We start from the raw sequence: 17,144 nt of genomic DNA, 5'->3' as shown, positions 1-17,144 counted from the left end.
ACGTTCTCGCCACTAAAAAATATGGAATAGTTTGCTGGGATGGCTACAGGAGCACATGAAGCTCCCAGAGAAACAAAATGAAAGAACAAAACAGGCACATCAGTAACCTGCTGCATTCTTGTGGTGCATTTGCCCTGGGCCACAGAATGGCCAAAGGCCACTTTGCCCTATTTTGGCAGGAAGTAGGAGCAGGGCTGCTGATACTTCTGTCTCCTTGTCTGTCACATCAGCTGCCACCATAACAAACCTTGGATCACATTCCACTGATTAACCAGTAGGAGGTGTTCAAGAAAGCATGAATCTGAAAGCATGAATCTCTATGATAGTCTTGGCCAATCAGATGAGTTGGAGTCCAAAGGTCCTTCCTGAAGCTGGCTGTTCCACATGGTACTGCAATAGTTGCCTGCAAGCTGGGCACCAACTTTTCCTGCGTCATCTTTGTTTTAATGACTTTCATAAAAGGAGAAAAGAAAAGATGCTTAGTGCAGCCAGAGGAGACCACAGTGCATGCCCCTGTACCATGCTCCAGTGGGACATTGGTCAGGTCTGATGAGCTGAATACATGGGCGTTGGTGAAATGGCTTCTCTGTCAGTGAAACATTTATAACACGCTGTATTTGTGCTGCCTCTCATTGGAGGCTGGTTTACTGATAGGAGTGTCAGGTAGAAATGAAGCCTTTCCATTTTTCACATGAACAGATGCTTGTGGTGACTCATTTGTGAATTGACAAACTGACATATTTGTCACTCCTAGACATATTTTTCATCTGTCCATTCCTTCATACATCGCTTCTGCCAAAGAGCCCTGGTTCTCGGAAAGCATCTGCCTGGCTGTAGAAGGGACTTCATATCTAGCTCTCCAAACTCCACTCCACACAACTGAAGTCAACATTTTCCCTTCTCTGCCGACCGAAGTCAGTGGAGCTGGTGGAACTGAGAGAACCATTTACACTGGTGAAACTGAGAAAAGAATTCAGTGTAGTATGTTTTCAAGGCTGTTGTAGCAATTCATTCTTGTGATTTTGCATGTGATTTGGGCTGCAAACAGGGGTTAAAATAAGGGAGAGCATGGGGAAGCACAACTCCTCCCTCTTCTCCCTCACACTGGCTTGAGGGAGCCAGTCACCCCTCCCACATACTGGCTCTCCCTCCTCCATGGCTGGTGAGATGAGGACTCATCTGAATTGGGGGCAACAGGCAAACCTGACGCCTATGTGGGGATTTGCTGGGGCTCCCTGCCTGCCAGCAGAAGAGGCGGCAGCAGCTGATGGTGGAGAATGAGGAATTTCAGCTCGGAATCCTCTATCCATCTCTTCCCTCTCACAGGTGTATGTGACCCCTGCTGAGTCCCTGTCCCCTTCAGCAGAGAAGAGACTTCCCTCCATCAGCTTCTTCTCCCCTCAAATGTAAGTAGTTGCATCAGGTACTTCATTGTTTTCAGGGGAGGAACCCTATGGCTTCATTTTTTTATCTGTATTTTTTATTCATAAAGATTCTCCATCTCAGCTGAATCTACATTGCAGCATTTATTCAAAGGGGATGTGCCCTACACCCGCTCAATAGATGTATCCAATAATCTGTTTTACTCCCTATGGACTTGTTTGGGGACATGGATACTTGTCTTCTCTTGTCCCACTCTCTTCCTCTTGTTTCACCCCGTTCTCACGAGATAATGCCATTCTACAGCACTACCTGTGATGACAACCACCAAAACTGGGGCACTCCCCTTCTATTTCAATCTATGTTACTATAATCAAAGCGCTGCATGACGACAGGTTTCAACTTATTCATTATGCGAAGTGCTGCAGACTTCCAGGACTGAGCACTCACAAGATCCAGCCACACTGCGCTGTTTCATCACTTTCTGATTAGCATTTTCTCTAATTACTTTGCTAGATTCTTTTTCACACCAGAAATAAAGGCAGAGAGGAACCCATTTCAACCTCTTTATCATTCTGACACCATTGCATCACTCCAGGGTCTGAGTCTAAACAGAACTTAAAAAACAGTGAAGAAAAAAATGTATTCAGCAATTATTCCCTTTAAATATCGTACACTAGTTAAAGAGCAAATGCCATAGATCTTAACTGCTAATCATAGACCAAGGCCCAGATCCTGAATACAGCTATGGAGTGCTAAATCCATACTAACTCCCTTGATTTCACTAAAGTCCCTTTGACTTTAGCAGAGATACTCTGGATTTATATCATGTGCCTGAGATCAGAATCTGGCCCCAAATGCCTTTGGCAACTTGAGCTTCCTTTCCACACATTTTTTGGTTAGACTGTGATCTGCCAGAGAATGATAGGACTCTTATACATGCATTGATGAGATTTTTTGTGCGGGTTAATTGAAAAAATTAATGATGACTGCAGGCCTCTTGTCTCTGCTGCATGTTGTCAGAATTTGGGGAGGGGGGCATCTTAGGAAACTTATAAAGTACAGCAAGGAGACAGGGGACGGCTGAAATCTTTGGAAATTAGCGATGTAAATCAAAGCAGCCCTTGGCCAGCTTTCAGTGGTGCAGGAAGGGTTTGAAGATCAGGTCACTTCTCACCCTTACTGTGTCAAATGGCACATACATGTGGCTGAAATGTTCTTGAGTAATGCACCAACCACAAACAGGCTTCTCTTCCACATTGGCTATGCAGGACCTTAAAAATTAGGATTAAGCTTCAATATACAGTGCGCTATTTCCTGCTCCGTTCGGAGAAAAAATCCCACTGAAGTCAAAGGGACGTTCTGGAGGTGTGTGGATTGGAGGTAGAACAATGGTTAGCTACTGTGGATACTTCAGAGGAAACCAATTCTGCATTCACATTTGAGTTCCTCTATATCCCTCCTGCCAGGGCAGAACGTGAATCTTGCACCTTGCTTTATGGTGGACGTTCTGAACTCCATTGGCATAGGACAACAGCCTGTGTCTATTATTTCACTCCCCCAAATGGTGCTCTATTCTGAGGGTAAGCAGGAGGGAGCAGGACTGAGTTCTTGCCCCCACGTAAAGCCCTTGTACCAAGAGTGTGTGGTAGCAGCCACTTTTCAGCGTTCCAAAGAACAGATTGTACTGAAAAAGTTAGACCATTAGTTCCCCATCCAATTCTTGTGCATTTGCCATTGATGAAGCCTGCCTCTCTTTAGCACAATGATGTGGAAAGCACGCAGCACAACTTACAACTTGCACTGTTATCTCTTCCGAAAGTGCATCCTTGATTCCTGGAGGGGAAATCTGAATTCAAACCCAGTTTGCCCAGATACAGTGCAGAGGCTGATGGTGTACAGCTCTTTGGACAGAATACCATGCAATGGAGGCACTCGTCCAGCCACACACAAGAGCTGTGGGGAAAACAAAAACTACAGCCAAATAACTTTGATGTCCTGGCTGTGAAAAGTGCAATAAAAATCAGCGCAAAAACAAAAGTCAAAATAGGGCATTTATTTTATTTCACCTCAGTTCTTGTATTGGCATTAGGATTTCAATATAGAACAATATTTCTATTAGCTCCATGCTGGTAAGAAAAATGAAACTGTTATTTTTAAAGATTATTTTTACTTACCTGGTGTTTCCAGCTACATCTCCCCCGTGCATCTGTCACATACACCGTCTTTTGACAATGATTGACTGACTTTTCATCCATACTCTGAATATTGCGGCACGGGGAATGCTGTATTTGAGTAGAAATGTGCTGATCTAAGAGTTTAATGTAACTTTGAATGTTCACACAAAAGCACAGAGCATGAGAGCACCCTTTCTATACAGCTGCTCTGAATAAGTCAGTGAAGTTTGCAATGTTATAAAGACAGGGGTCGTTGTTCAGCAGCATTTGTAGGCAGACTCTTGTTTCACAATATGTCTTAAACCTTGAGCTGTAGAGTGAGGGTGCATTATAATGTTATTACTGAGTTATGTCTAAAATTACACAAACCAAGGGTATAATGTAATTGTTTGCTCTAAGCACAGCAGATAAGGCCTGATCTCTTTCTGATTCCTGTCTCTCTAGACCAGGGGTTGGCATCCTTTCAGAAGTGGTGTGCCGAGTCTTCATTTATTCACTCTAATTTAAGGTTTCGCGTGCCAGTCATACATTTTAACGTTTTTAGAAGGTCTCTTTCTATAAGTCTATAATATATAACTAAACTATTGTTGTATGTAAAGTAAATAAGGTTTTTAAAATGTTTAAGAAGCTTCATTTAAAATTAAGTTAAAATGCAGAGCTCCCCGGACTGGTGGCCAGGACCCAGGCAGTGTGAGTGCCACTGAAAATCAGCTCGCATGCCGCCTTTGGCATGTGTGCCATAGGTTGCCTACCCCTGCTCTAGACTCTTGGTACTTTTGCTTTTTTCCAAGACCATGGTTCACTTTTCTTGTTGTTTTATGGGCCAGATTCTGATCTTGGTTCCATCAGTGTCAGTCAGGGGTAACTCCACTGGCTTGGATGAAATTGGTTATGCTGGTGTCAATATAGAATTATTCCATTGCCAGCAATGGCATTATCCCAGAATGACACTGTTGCAACTCAGATCCCAATCCGACCCTATCCCTCATAATTAGAAACTGTTTTGTTTCCACTTTGCATAGAACAGTCCGGTGGTGCCAACTCAGTGATCTAAGGCCTATGTACATGACAACAAAATCTGCATTAGATAAATCCAATTTTAAAAACAGGCTTAGCCCGAGAGAAGTTTTCTTATAATATGGAGAGGACCTAATTAGTAAGCTGCCTACAGAGCTATGCAGACATTGGTCTGATTTCCTGGTGGTTATGTCTCATTCCCTGAACTGGACCTGACCATAAAGTGGAGGCAGCATGATTAGCCCCTCAGGGAGTGTTTCTTGTAACTCAGCAAAGAGCCCACCAGGCTGCAAACAGGCGATACGAGTGCTGTCAGTCTCCCGTAGTTGAAGACTGATGATGGGGTCTTGGGAGGATGAGTTAAGGCTACCACTCAGGGGTCGGGGGAAGGATATTCTTGCTCTCAGTGGTTTGTATGTGCACACAGCACACTGCTGCAAGATCTCTTGGAATCCTTTAGAGGAGTCGGAGCCTAGTCCAGTGTTCTGAACCAAAATTTCTCCTTTCCAGCTATTGTTGTGCACCAGTTAGTTGTCCCCTTTGCCCCCGAAGTGGCTCTGGGTTAGTGGTGGTGTTTGTTCATAGTAGGGATGCAGGAAGCATTTTGTTATCTTTCAGGGTGAAAGTTGATACACAAAATAAATGTAAAATATTATTAATTTCACCTATTATTAAAATTCTTTCCCTTCTGGTCCTTTAGCCGTATCTTTACAAAGACAGTGATGTCACCACTTGCAAATAGTCAAGCTTGATTTTGTAAAAAATGAAAACTCGATCACTAAATATAGTAGAACATGCAATGTAATGGGAAGTGTCAAATTCATGTCCGTCACTCCCCTAACATTTTAACTTAAACTTGCTATCTACAGTACTGCACTGGTTACAGCTTGACTAGGCACACGATCTCTTTTGTAATTCCACCTTTCACATATTTAATCTAGCTTGGGGGCATTACTGTAGAATTTAAGAATAGGTCCATATAGGCTTTGGAGTCCAGAGATTGCAGCCCTGATCCTGCCATTGGCTTCATGTGGCAGAATCCAGTCTGCCTATGCAGAGCTAATTGCAGCATTGGGACATTGGGCTCTCCTTCTCCAAACATTATGCAAATACTTAATGTTGAAGTCAGTAGGGCTACACACAGGGTTTGTAAAGTTAAGCATGTGCGTAAGTCTTTGCAGGATTGGGGCTCTGGTTTGCACACCTGCTGTATCACTGACATGATGTGTGACCTGGGGTCAGTCAGTTAACTACTCTAGCCCAGATCCTCAAAGGTATGCAGGTACTTAACTCCCATTCCCTCCCCTGGAAACCACTATCAAAGTGCAGAGTATTGTCACTGTGAAGCCATGGTGATTAAGGGAAAACAGGGAGAAAAACAGGTAAAGAATCGTTGGTATCACACTGTTAATTTGATATTTACAATGTTTGGTTGAAATATGGGGAACCTATCACATGTATATTATCAGTACAAAAACCAACATCTCATTTCTATTCATGCATATTGCACTCAATGGTGTAACACACTGCATAAAAGATAAGAAACTTCTTAGGATAAGAACAGGGTGAGGTTTTATATTTTGCCGTGGCCTACTTAGCAAAGGAGCACCAGATTCACACTTTATATATAGCTGCTTTTGCTATGAAATACTCATTGCTAACACCTGTTATTCCACAGCTTGCTGCACCCCTACTCATAGCATTGTCTGTGTGCAGCCTGCTTGTGGTATTTGATCTTCTCCTGTTTAACTGCCATTGCTTTTAACTCTCTAGCACCTGTGGCCAGCATTGCATATGGCTGGCGATGCAGAACAGGATATGAAAACACTAGAACAAATAGCAAAAGAAGCCTTGCAGCTGCACAATGGGAGCTAAAGGATCATTCTGAATATAGTCTGTGAAACTGCAGCGCTATCTACCACTGATGCCAGGTATAATGGCTATATGCTCTTACACCTTCAATTAACATTGGCAGCACTCCTGATTCTACTCTTACTGATTTCATTCGGGGTAATGTCAGACCCAGCCTTACAGTTAAAAAAGTGACCACAATGTTCTGCAGTAATAGCCCCAAACACTCCAATATCCCTATAGTAAGATGTAGTATTTGGGCCATTGCTGTAAAATACTGTGACTTTTTAAAAATGAGAGCAGCTATGGCTCAGTGCTGTATTATGCTATGTCTTTAAGACAAGGCAACCCTAAATGATCCCATATGTACTTGAAACATTGATCTTGTTTAATGACACAAATTTGCCTTCATTAATCCTGAAGTTCCATAGAATTTGCTCTATTACTCAGTGCCACTGTGGAAACAATAGGCCAAGTGTAAACCAGCATTGTTCCATTGAAATCAACAGAATTGTGTTGATTTTCACCAGCTGAGGATAATTTCTCTGTATATGTTATACATTTCTGGCAAAATGTGCTTATTCTTACTCATACAAGTAGACCTGCCACATGAGTAAGCGGAGCAGTATTTGGTCCCCCTTACCATATCTAACATTTGCTAACATATCAGAGATAGTTAAAATTACAACTGGACGGGGAAAGGTAAATATTTCCTGCAGATGTTTTGGGGAAAAAACGGGGGCGGAAATTTTTGCAAAAATGCTCTGGCTTTTTTTAAAATGTGAAAGCCTGGATTTTCACCCCCAGTTATGTGTTGTGTTTGTTTGTTGGTTAGTTTTTGTTGGGCGTTGCAAAATGATAAACTTTGAATGGAAAATTTTTTCCACAAAAATTTTCATTCAGGGGACAAAAGTTCATTTTAAATGCAGGGGGGAAAAAAAGTTTTGATGGAAAAATTTTTTGACTTAAAATCTGACAAAATTGATCAATTTTGTGATCGTTATAATGCATAGCACAAGCTACAGTACTGATATATTTAATGTACTCTTGTATTGTGCCATTCTACGGTATGTATTTTATGGTAAGTTTTGCCAATTGGTTAATATATACAAAAAGGACTGTCACAGATATAGTTCTAAACTATAGAATTTTTAACATAAGCTGAATTACCCAAACTGTCCCACTTAGCCTGTGTCATTTTTATATTCTGCTTAAAAACCCTGCAAATACACACCTGACATATCATTGCCACGGATTCATTTTCTAATAGTAACAGATGATGAGGATCAAAGTATAATGTGAAATTTAATTTAAGATACATGCACAGTGCAGGAAAGGTTGAAAAACCAATTTCATGTTAAAATGTGTAGTGTAAAGAGTTTCTTTAAAAGGGTATATATCCCAAATAGTTCTGTGAAAATCCACTGGCTTTAGTTGGGGTCCTTTCGCCCTACCCCCACCACACCATTACTTGTATTTTCATGATGAATTTTATATTATATTTGTTTAAAACTGTAAGGCATTACAGCGCTATTGTGACGAGCCCCAGCGAAATAACCCAGGGCTAGACCGTTAAAAGCATTTAAGAAAAAGAGTAAGATCTCAATCCTACATTAATGGCGCATACACATGCTTATCTTTAAGCACGTGAGTAGGACCACTGAAGTCAGTGGAAGTCTGCACATGTTTGCAGGATTGTGCTTAAAGCCCTAATTGGATTAGGATGTTTTACCACAAGGATGTTTTGTCTCTAGACTCTCTGGCCTTTCCAGATTCCACTTTATGTAATGAAACTGCACATCCTCCATTACAAATCTGTGGGGGTTGGTATGACATGAAAATGAATTTACTATGAATTTGGTTCCGTATAGGATGAAAGTCAGATGCAGTTTTCCTCACTAGTGTTTCATGCAGTCCTCCTGGTAAGCACAAAACTTCCATTGACTTCCATGTGTTCCAAGTGTGTAAGAGCAGCTGAAGCCAGAAGGAGCTTGAGCTTTGTGGTTCCTCGGGCATTTAGGATCTTAGTCACTTTGTTCTGGTGGCTTCTGAGCCACCAACAATATCTTCTGATTAGAAACCTCAGGTGCTGTTTTCTCCCCACCAGTTCTATCCTACACATAGTTCCACATGCCTGAATCCCTGGAAAGGTTCTGATCAGCCCCTAAGCCCAAAGCTGTTACTTTAATTTCAACCTATTCATTTTTCTTAGTTTTAACCAGAACATATAGTTTATTTGGTTTTCTGTATTAATAATCTAAAGTAACTAAAATACAGATTGTGGTTTCGAAGCAAATCTAAAAGGATGTTTTTGAATTCTATTAGAGTGCTCTGCTTGCTGTCTGAATGTGAGACTAACGTTTTAATAGAATATACCGGACTATTCCAATACTATATTACACTGGACTGCAATGCACACAACTTGCTTTAGCAAATGGCGCGTGATCCTACAACCCTTATAGGAGCAATCTTTATTCATGCAAATAGTCTTAACTAGGGCTGGATTACTGGTATGAGCAATGTTTACTCACACAATTAGTCACTCTTAGAGTTCATATATTATGGTGATGTATGGTATACACATCTTGATAGAGTAAGGGATGCAGGGTTGGGCCCATCATTTGTATTTCTCGCTGATATATTTGCTGTAATATTATTATTAACTGCTATAGCATGGCAGGTAGATCTCTTATTTTTATATTAAACTGCTATTTCTTTCAAGCCTGTATATTCTTCTTCTTTAATGCCGGTGATGTGCTAGATTCCACAAAATAGAGACAGTCCCTGCCTCAGAGAGTTTATAATCCAAGTACTATTTGTGAATCTACCAGTGCTGGTGTACCTCCTGCATCTCATTTACAGTATACAACAGTGAAACTGATCAACAACATCAACATTGCCTGTCTGTATTAAATCAGTCAATCTGGTTAAATCAACTCTCAATTATAACACCAACGCAAGAACTCTGAATTTCTGGAATGAAACTGTTAGTGAAAAAGTGAAATTGTGCAAGACAAAGGGACTGGGTATCTAGTGGCCACGACAAGGCACCGGAGCTGGGTATTTCATGGGCACAGAAAGAATGAATTGACACATGTAGTCACCATTTCTTTGTATAAAGAAAAGGCTGCTGCTGATTGGTTCAGTCCTGCAAGGGGCTGAGCCAAGGGAACCCCCCCCTGAAGTTAGATAGAACCGAGGGCACTCAGGAACTCACAGGACTGGGCCTGCACGTAACCATGAAGCAGGAAATGCTGATCTAAGAGTTACCGTGACATATGCAGATTACATTAAGAAGTCTCATGATGGCCACAAAACACCTGCTGCCACAGCCTTGTATTTTACACTGGGGGGAAGAGAGGTGTAGAATGGATTAGGTTTTAGTACAAAGAAGATGTAGTAACTGACATCTTGAGAAGGCCGGGGAAGCAGCAGAAGCATGGATAGAAAGTTGTTCGCACCCATCATTAGCCACTCAAACAATCTGCAAGGTCATCTGCTAGAGCCGGCAAGGTCATCTGCTAGAGCCGCAGAGGAGAGTAACCGGGCATGGTCCAGGGTGTCCTGTGTTTGTTCAAGTGTGTGTGTGCCCTGACCTGAGAATGGTCTCTGCGCTGCTACCAAAGGCTGCTGTGCACCCCTCCCACAGCTGCACCGGGATTGTGGCTGGATCTGTGCCCTCACCACAAAACATTTCATGCTGGGATGCAGGGAACCCCATGGCACACAGAGATTGGAGAACCAATGCATTGGCTCCCCACATCCTGTTCCCCCCTCCACCTCATTGGTTCCACGGCCTGTCAGGTTTCATGTGCCTACAGACGAGTGGTAGGTGTGATTTGCTTTAAACCCTGGTAGGTATGATGTATAGATGATCTGGTGGTCCCCGCATATTGCTGCTCTTCTGATGCCTTTGTGCTGCTGGGAGGTACTTAACAGGGCTTTCATGCCAATTAAATTTGACTTAGTGGCTGATAAGATGTTTTCTGTCCTTTTGAAGGGAACAAACCCCTACTAGTATCCTCCCACTCTGTGCTGAAGTTAGCAATACGCTGCCTGTGGGGTTACATTGAATAATATTATGAGGAAACTTTGTAGTGACATGGAGATACAAGTGCTGGGGAAAAGAGCTTTCATTATACTCTTAAAATGGGGAACACAGATGCCTCCTATTACATGACCCACTAGTTCTTTTCAATGTCTAGATCCTACCAATATCTTAAGACAGCAGAATAACAACCTATGGTATTGAAAGCAACATCAGACAGACAGAGAAGGAAGGATAGCCCAGGGGTTAGGATGTTAGCCTGAGACTTGGGAGACCTGGGTTGTTTCCTGCTCCACCCCAGATTTCCTGTGTGACCGTTAGCAAGTCAGCCTCTCTATCCTCAGTTGCCATCTGTAAAATGGGGCTATTAGCACTTCCCTTCTTCACAGGGGTGTTGTGAGGATAAAGCATTAAAGGTTCTCAGATATTATGGCAATGGGGGCCATATAAGGACCTTAGAGAGACAATACATACATCTGCATATATATATATATATAAAAAAAATCTCTCCTTACTGTTAGAGGTTGTTTCTCTTTGGCACTGTAAAAACTCCACTGAATGAAAAATGACTCCAGAGACTCAGTTGTTGTGTATGTGCAGAGAAGAGTGGCATTTCCACCAACAGTGACGTTCACCATGCTCTGGGGAACTGTCACTGTCACGCCGCTGATGTGGCCTGCAGGGAATAAGCATGGTGAAGGGAGATCAGTCAGGGGCGGCTGCACATTAAGAAATGCTGCTTTGAGTTGTTGGACTGGTTCCTCCTCCTCCCCCCTGCTCTGCAGGAGACAAGTGATAGCCCTTTTCACTCTGTTCAATAACTTTTTCCCTGGTGGTGGGATGTGTGTTCTAGATTGAGTAGCTGGGGAGGGATGAAGATGAAACAGGACCCAGATCCACTACAATTTCATGCCCTCTTTTAAAAGAAAAATAAATCTCTAAGTTTCCTAGGCCTGGTCTACGCTACACAGTTACATTCTTTCCCAGCTGAGTGCTCACTGCTGCTTGGAACGTGTACTCTTATTTCCCAGCCAGATCATTCAATCAGACAATTTGTATAGTGGGGTGCTGAGAGCCATTGAACCAAACTGTAAACATTGTATATAATGGAAACGGCTTCAAGCCAGGGAGTGCAGCAGCACCCCCCGCACCGCTAGTTCCAGCTCCTGTGCATTCAATGTTTTTCCAGCTCCCCCTTGCTTCCTTGCTCTTCTTCCTCCCAACCACCATCATACCGCCTTGCTCTGCCTCACCCAAGTGGTACCATGCAGCACCGTCAGCCCCAGACAATATGGCCCTTTTTTACATTTATCCCCAAGGGTCAGATAGGCCAGTCCCAAGTCTCACTCGCTGCTGCACCTGGTTCCTCTAAACTGTGCAGCCTAGATTCCTAGAATCCAAGCATCCTTTCTCATCTCTCCCCTGCTAATAGCTTAGCTTCTTAGCTGTGCACAAGAGCCTTGAGAAGCACATCATGCATTTGCGCTGTTCCCAAATGGAATCTGGAGGCAGCGGTGGCGAGAGCTAATTAGGTGCTTTAAAAATGTAAAAAGCCCTAAGTATTATTTACCACTATTTTTCTAGTGGATAGTGTGAGCTGATATATTGCGTTATAGTGAGATTAGGATTTATTTTTATGGTCAAGTTATCATCTTTGGAATTGTTTTCCCCTTCTGGGATAACAATTCTGTAAAACTGATCAACCTACAGGCCACATGAAACAAATGGAGTGGAGATCAAAAATAAATATTTAATATATAGTACACCATTAAAAGTGTCTATTGCAATTACAAATCATAACTGGCTGTTTGAACACAATTCTTTGCATACTTTCCTGTAATTCTGACAATAATTCTTGCCTTACTTACCCATTGTGCACCAGTAATGTATATGATAAGCTTGGCAAAATTTGATTTTTAAAATAATTATTATATTTAAAACAGATGTTTGTTTATAAGCATTATTTTCTATTTTTATCAATTCCATGGTTGTGGGGAAATTATCGGGCGGTCAGATAATAATTATTTAATGACCGTAGATGTTGAGATTCAAAATAAGTTCTCAAGCAGCATTTTTCTTACTTTACATATCTGTAAATTTCAATTAGTATCGAGGGAAATATTTTTTCATTGGTCTGTGCATGTGTGGGGAAATTGACGTTTACGACATTTACAAATAAAAATGTAATCCTTCAAAGCTTAGGTATTTCTTATGTACCTAGTTATCACATTGAAGTTAATCAGAGTTGGAAAGAAATGTTGAATTAGGCCCAACAAGTTATACAAGGCAACAAGGTAATGTGAATTTCATCTGTTAGTCAAAAAGAAATAATTAAAGTAAAGCAGTCTGGACTTCAGCGGAGTGGGGTTTTTGTTATACGGTTGAATCCAATTTTCAAGCTACAGCTTTAGGATTCTGATGGTGCATCTGTCCAGTCTTAAAATGTTCCACATTAAAGAAAAACATAAGGTTCCTGTAGTTTCCTGTGTGGGAATTAGGTGTGAAAACTTTGTATTGAAAATATAATGCTCCAGATGGGCTTGTTCCACTTACAATTAATTGAGATACTAGGTACGAAATATTCTTACGAAATTTGAAGGAATAGTTGTGCATTTTTTCTTAGAGGGCTATCACTGATTTTTAAACAGAACTCCTCACTAACATCAATAGGGTATTCTGCTCCAATAATCCATGGTATGATACGATCCATAGTGTGAAAAGAAATACCAGAGATTCTGATATATTTTAATTTTATAAATATTCTTTCTTCATCAGCTACTGCAATGAGTGAAAATATTTTATAAATGATTCTACGCTCTTCAAGGCAGGGACCATGTCTTCCAATGTGTTTTTACAGCACTGTTCTCACTGAGGTCCTAATCCTGACTGGGGCCTCTCTACGAGCATAAAATAAATATTAAATAATACTATCACTCTGGGTGTTTGTGTTAAGCTATCCTCTTCAGTATTTAACCCCTAGAGCTGGGTGGAGGAGGACAATTCTGTTCCATGACAACTTTCAAAATTGGTTTTCGTTCTACATTAGAACAAAACCAAAATCTTTCAAACATTTTCACAAAACAGCCTTGTGTCAAAATGTGTGGGTTCCGATTGAAAAGGACAGGTGTTGGAGCTCTCTCTCTCTCTCTCTCTCTCTCTGTGGTCAGAAGGGCCCAGAGAGCACTGGACCTCAGAAACCTTCCTGTCAAAACCATTGTTGAAATCGATACATCTCTGCACAATGTTTTGGTTGCAACAAATTAGCGTATTTCAATGAAAATACATTTAGCTGGAAATATTCCAACCTGCCTTATTAACCACGTCGGGCACTATCCTGCCAGCCTTTCTCGTCCAGTGAGACTGCTCCTAGCCAGTGCCGGTAGCAAGCTAGCGCTCGCTACTGTGTTTGTAGGGCTGGACCCAAAGAGCCCGATCCAGCAACACTGAAGTCAATGGGAGCTTTGCCATTAACTTCAGTAGGTGCAGGATCAATCCCATAGCCCTTGCTCATGCAGGTAGTCAGAGATAAAATGTGAGCAAGAATTACTCATGTGAGAAAGCTTACGTGCTCGATCTTGCAAGCCTTTCCTTACAAGTATTTAATCTGTTTCTATGCTTAGTCTATGGCATAACTATGAGAGATTTCCTTGCTACAGAAAAAGTTAATATATAGTTTTTAATGGTAACAAAATAAATTAAGCAGGAAGCCAAATGCTCTGCTAGAGGCCAAAAAACCGTGGATGCAATAGAGACACTGATTGTATGTCTCATTACAACAATCTGTAACCCACTGAGGCCATGTCTCCACTAGCGAGTTTACAGTGTAGACGTTCTCTGCTGGCGGGAGAGCTTCTGCCACTGATCTAGCACTGTCTGTGCCGGCACTTCTGTCGTTTCTTTCACACCCCTGAGTGACATAAATTATACTCACAAAAGTGGTAATACAGACATAGCCTCACTCTCCTTTTGTCCTATGACTACAGAGGTGTTAGTTGCCCACTTCATTTTGAATGGGTTTTTGCAACATGAGTTAACTCCTTATGCTTAACAATCTGTTCCACCTTGTATTTAGCTGTGACACTCTGATTATCTTTCCCAGACCTGAAGAAGAGCTCTGTGGAGCTCAAATGCTTGTCTCTTTCACCAACAGAAGTTGGTCTCCCCAAAAGAAGATATTACCTCACCCACCTGGTCTCTAACAAACTAAATGTAGTTTTGGTATCTTGATGCTGGCAGTTGCAGAGGTCTGCACTGCTGATGTACATAGTCCGAGTTTCCATAGTGAACATCTGCACCATTTGAAACATAAATCTGTAGTTTTAAAATTTAAACCAAATTGTTTCACAACACCTCTACTAACATTGAGTTGCTTTACGCTTCTAAGGTAACTAGCTATGCTTAAAAGAAAAATAGACCTGTGTAAGATAAACAAAAGTCAGGAGTAACTGCTTAAATTGTTCATATGATCTCCAGAAGAAATAATAACATCTCGAAGTCTTTATCTTGCAAGGTGCATCTGTGGTGTAGTGAGCACCCTCAACTTCCATTTTCTTCAGTAGCAGTTGAGGATACTTGGAACCTCACAGGATCAAGCTTTTAATGTCTATTTTTACATGTCTTAAAAGTAATACTCAGCGTAACTAAACTTCCTTTAAGCATTAATAATGTATAAGTCTAAATATACCATATAAATCCCAGATTTCACAAAGATTTACATCCATATTTAACTTTAAGCATAGGAGTAGACGCAATAAAGTCCAAAGGATTATTCACATGCTTAAAGTGAAATACGAGCCCAACGTCGCCAAGTCATTATTTCTCAAGGATATAGCCCATAGAAACAAGACAAGAGCACGAACAAATCTAATTTTGAGATGTCTGAAAAATGCTAAAGCTTACGCTTGCCTCCTACTCAATTTACAGCAACAAAGCATTAATTTACAGTAGGCAATGCTAAAATAGTCTCCTAAGACAAAATACTAAATCACTATTCTGTCTGTTACGATTCCACAAGATCTTTTCTTTGGATCATCTCCACAGTTTTCATTCCAGCTAGAAGTAAATCTTTGATGTACTCCTACTTTGCTGGCAAAGTTCGCCTGCTATTTTATTTATGTCCTTTGTTTTTCTCACCTGAAAGGGTTGCTATAATTGCGAATAGCTTCAGCATTGTTGCAAACATCTTCTCGAAGTCTGGAGAGAAAAGAACCCAGATGCTGCTGCTTTCATGGACTAAAACTCAACTGATTTTTTTTTAAGTGGGTTTTTTGTTTTCCTTATCAGCAGCGTATCAACGAGTCAACAGGCTTTTTCATTTTCCTCCTTTATCATCTATAGACCTTTCTCAGAGTAGTTTGTGACTGTTCAGTTGAAACCATTTCATGGGGTGTGTGCGCCTGAGACACTTGTTAATAATAAACCCTAGAATTCTGCAAATCACATACGGTTAGGTTCTACCGCCATTACTCATGCCAAGGCAGTACTTGGCTTCACAAGTACTCCCAGTGACTCCAGTGGGACTCCTTGTAAAGTACTACTCAACATGAGTACAGATAGCAGAATTTAGCCCCTGGTGAATAAGGGTGGCAGAATTTGGCCCTTATTCCTCGTTAAGAAAAAATTCTATCATTTGTTTTGAAAAATGGATACTGTGGCAATAATGCTTTGAGTATGTTTGAAAAATGGAAACACGTAGTTATACAGAAATGCTACATTGTGCTCTCATGCATAATTCTGCTTTGAAACATCTACAGGGAGCCCATACAAGAGACAACAGCCTAAAATAAAATTAAAGGAGCCTATTTTTAAAAAAAATAATGGAATATAATTGATTTTGATCCATGTACTTGAATGGTGCTAACAAATTTGATAAGAAAATTGCACTATGACTTTATTTTGTTTTGTTACAAAGAGTTAACAAAATCCTTGTCATCAAGGTAAATCCCAAAGGGACGTAGCCTCCTTGCAGATCAAGCTCTCTAGCTAGGTCCTTAAGAGAGTCTGGCTGGATATTCAGCCTATGTCCACCACCTCCAGAACTTAGTAGGAAAGCAGGGTAGTCCAGTGGACAGAGTTTAGGACTTGATGACCTGGGTTCTGTTCCTGGCTCTGCTGGTGACTTTGGGCAAGTCATTTAATGGCCCTGTGATTCAGTTTCCCCTCATGGGAATAACCATGCTCACCCCTCTTTGTAAAACACTATGTTCTGTGGCGGCAAAGTGCTATAAGAGACTAAGTGTTCTATTAATGATAATGATTCATGAAATTAGGGGCCTGTTCCTGCTGGGGGCTGACCACCTCCTGGGAGTCAGTGAAATTCACCAGGAGCTGTGGGTGCTCCAACTCTTGCAGGACCTGGCTCTCCATTCTTTATTCCATCCACTTCGGTTGATATTGATTCAGAATCACAAGTCGCAATGATTAGAGTTGTTTCCAGTTATGCAACATTGTACATTTAGGTGGATGCATGACAGAGGGCAGTGCTGCCTTTCTCCTATGCATAAGGCCACATGTATAGATGGGGTACTGGAAGCGGGCATGAACCAAACCCCAAGACTCAAGCTCCTCCCCCAAACTTTGTGAATGCATGGCTCTGGGTGCATGCTTGGTAATCTGTGCTTATCACTACAGGTGATCAAATTTAATGGACCAAGTTAGGTGAATTCTATTCT

General features: G+C 41.3%; 1 protein-coding gene across 1 annotated transcript in view; it reads right to left on the bottom strand.

The window, feature by feature from the left end:
• VSIG1 (V-set and immunoglobulin domain containing 1) overlaps positions 1 to 15,655 on the bottom strand; it is a 37,642-nt gene extending 21,987 nt beyond the window's left edge. Inside the window, exons 1-3 of the mRNA XM_065411202.1 lie at positions 15,607 to 15,655; positions 10,989 to 11,149; positions 3,558 to 3,665 (exon numbers count right to left, since the gene is read on the bottom strand). Of these exons, the coding sequence (XP_065267274.1) occupies positions 3,558 to 3,665; positions 10,989 to 11,149; positions 15,607 to 15,655 (318 nt within the window). The remainder of the gene's footprint in view (positions 1 to 3,557; positions 3,666 to 10,988; positions 11,150 to 15,606) is intronic.
• Positions 15,656 to 17,144: the final 1,489 nt, after the last annotated feature.

This window comes from Emys orbicularis, chromosome 9, assembly GCF_028017835.1.
Source record: "Emys orbicularis isolate rEmyOrb1 chromosome 9, rEmyOrb1.hap1, whole genome shotgun sequence".
NCBI lineage: Eukaryota > Metazoa > Chordata > Testudines > Emydidae > Emys > Emys orbicularis.
This window is presented reverse-complemented; position numbering and strand designations above follow the sequence as displayed.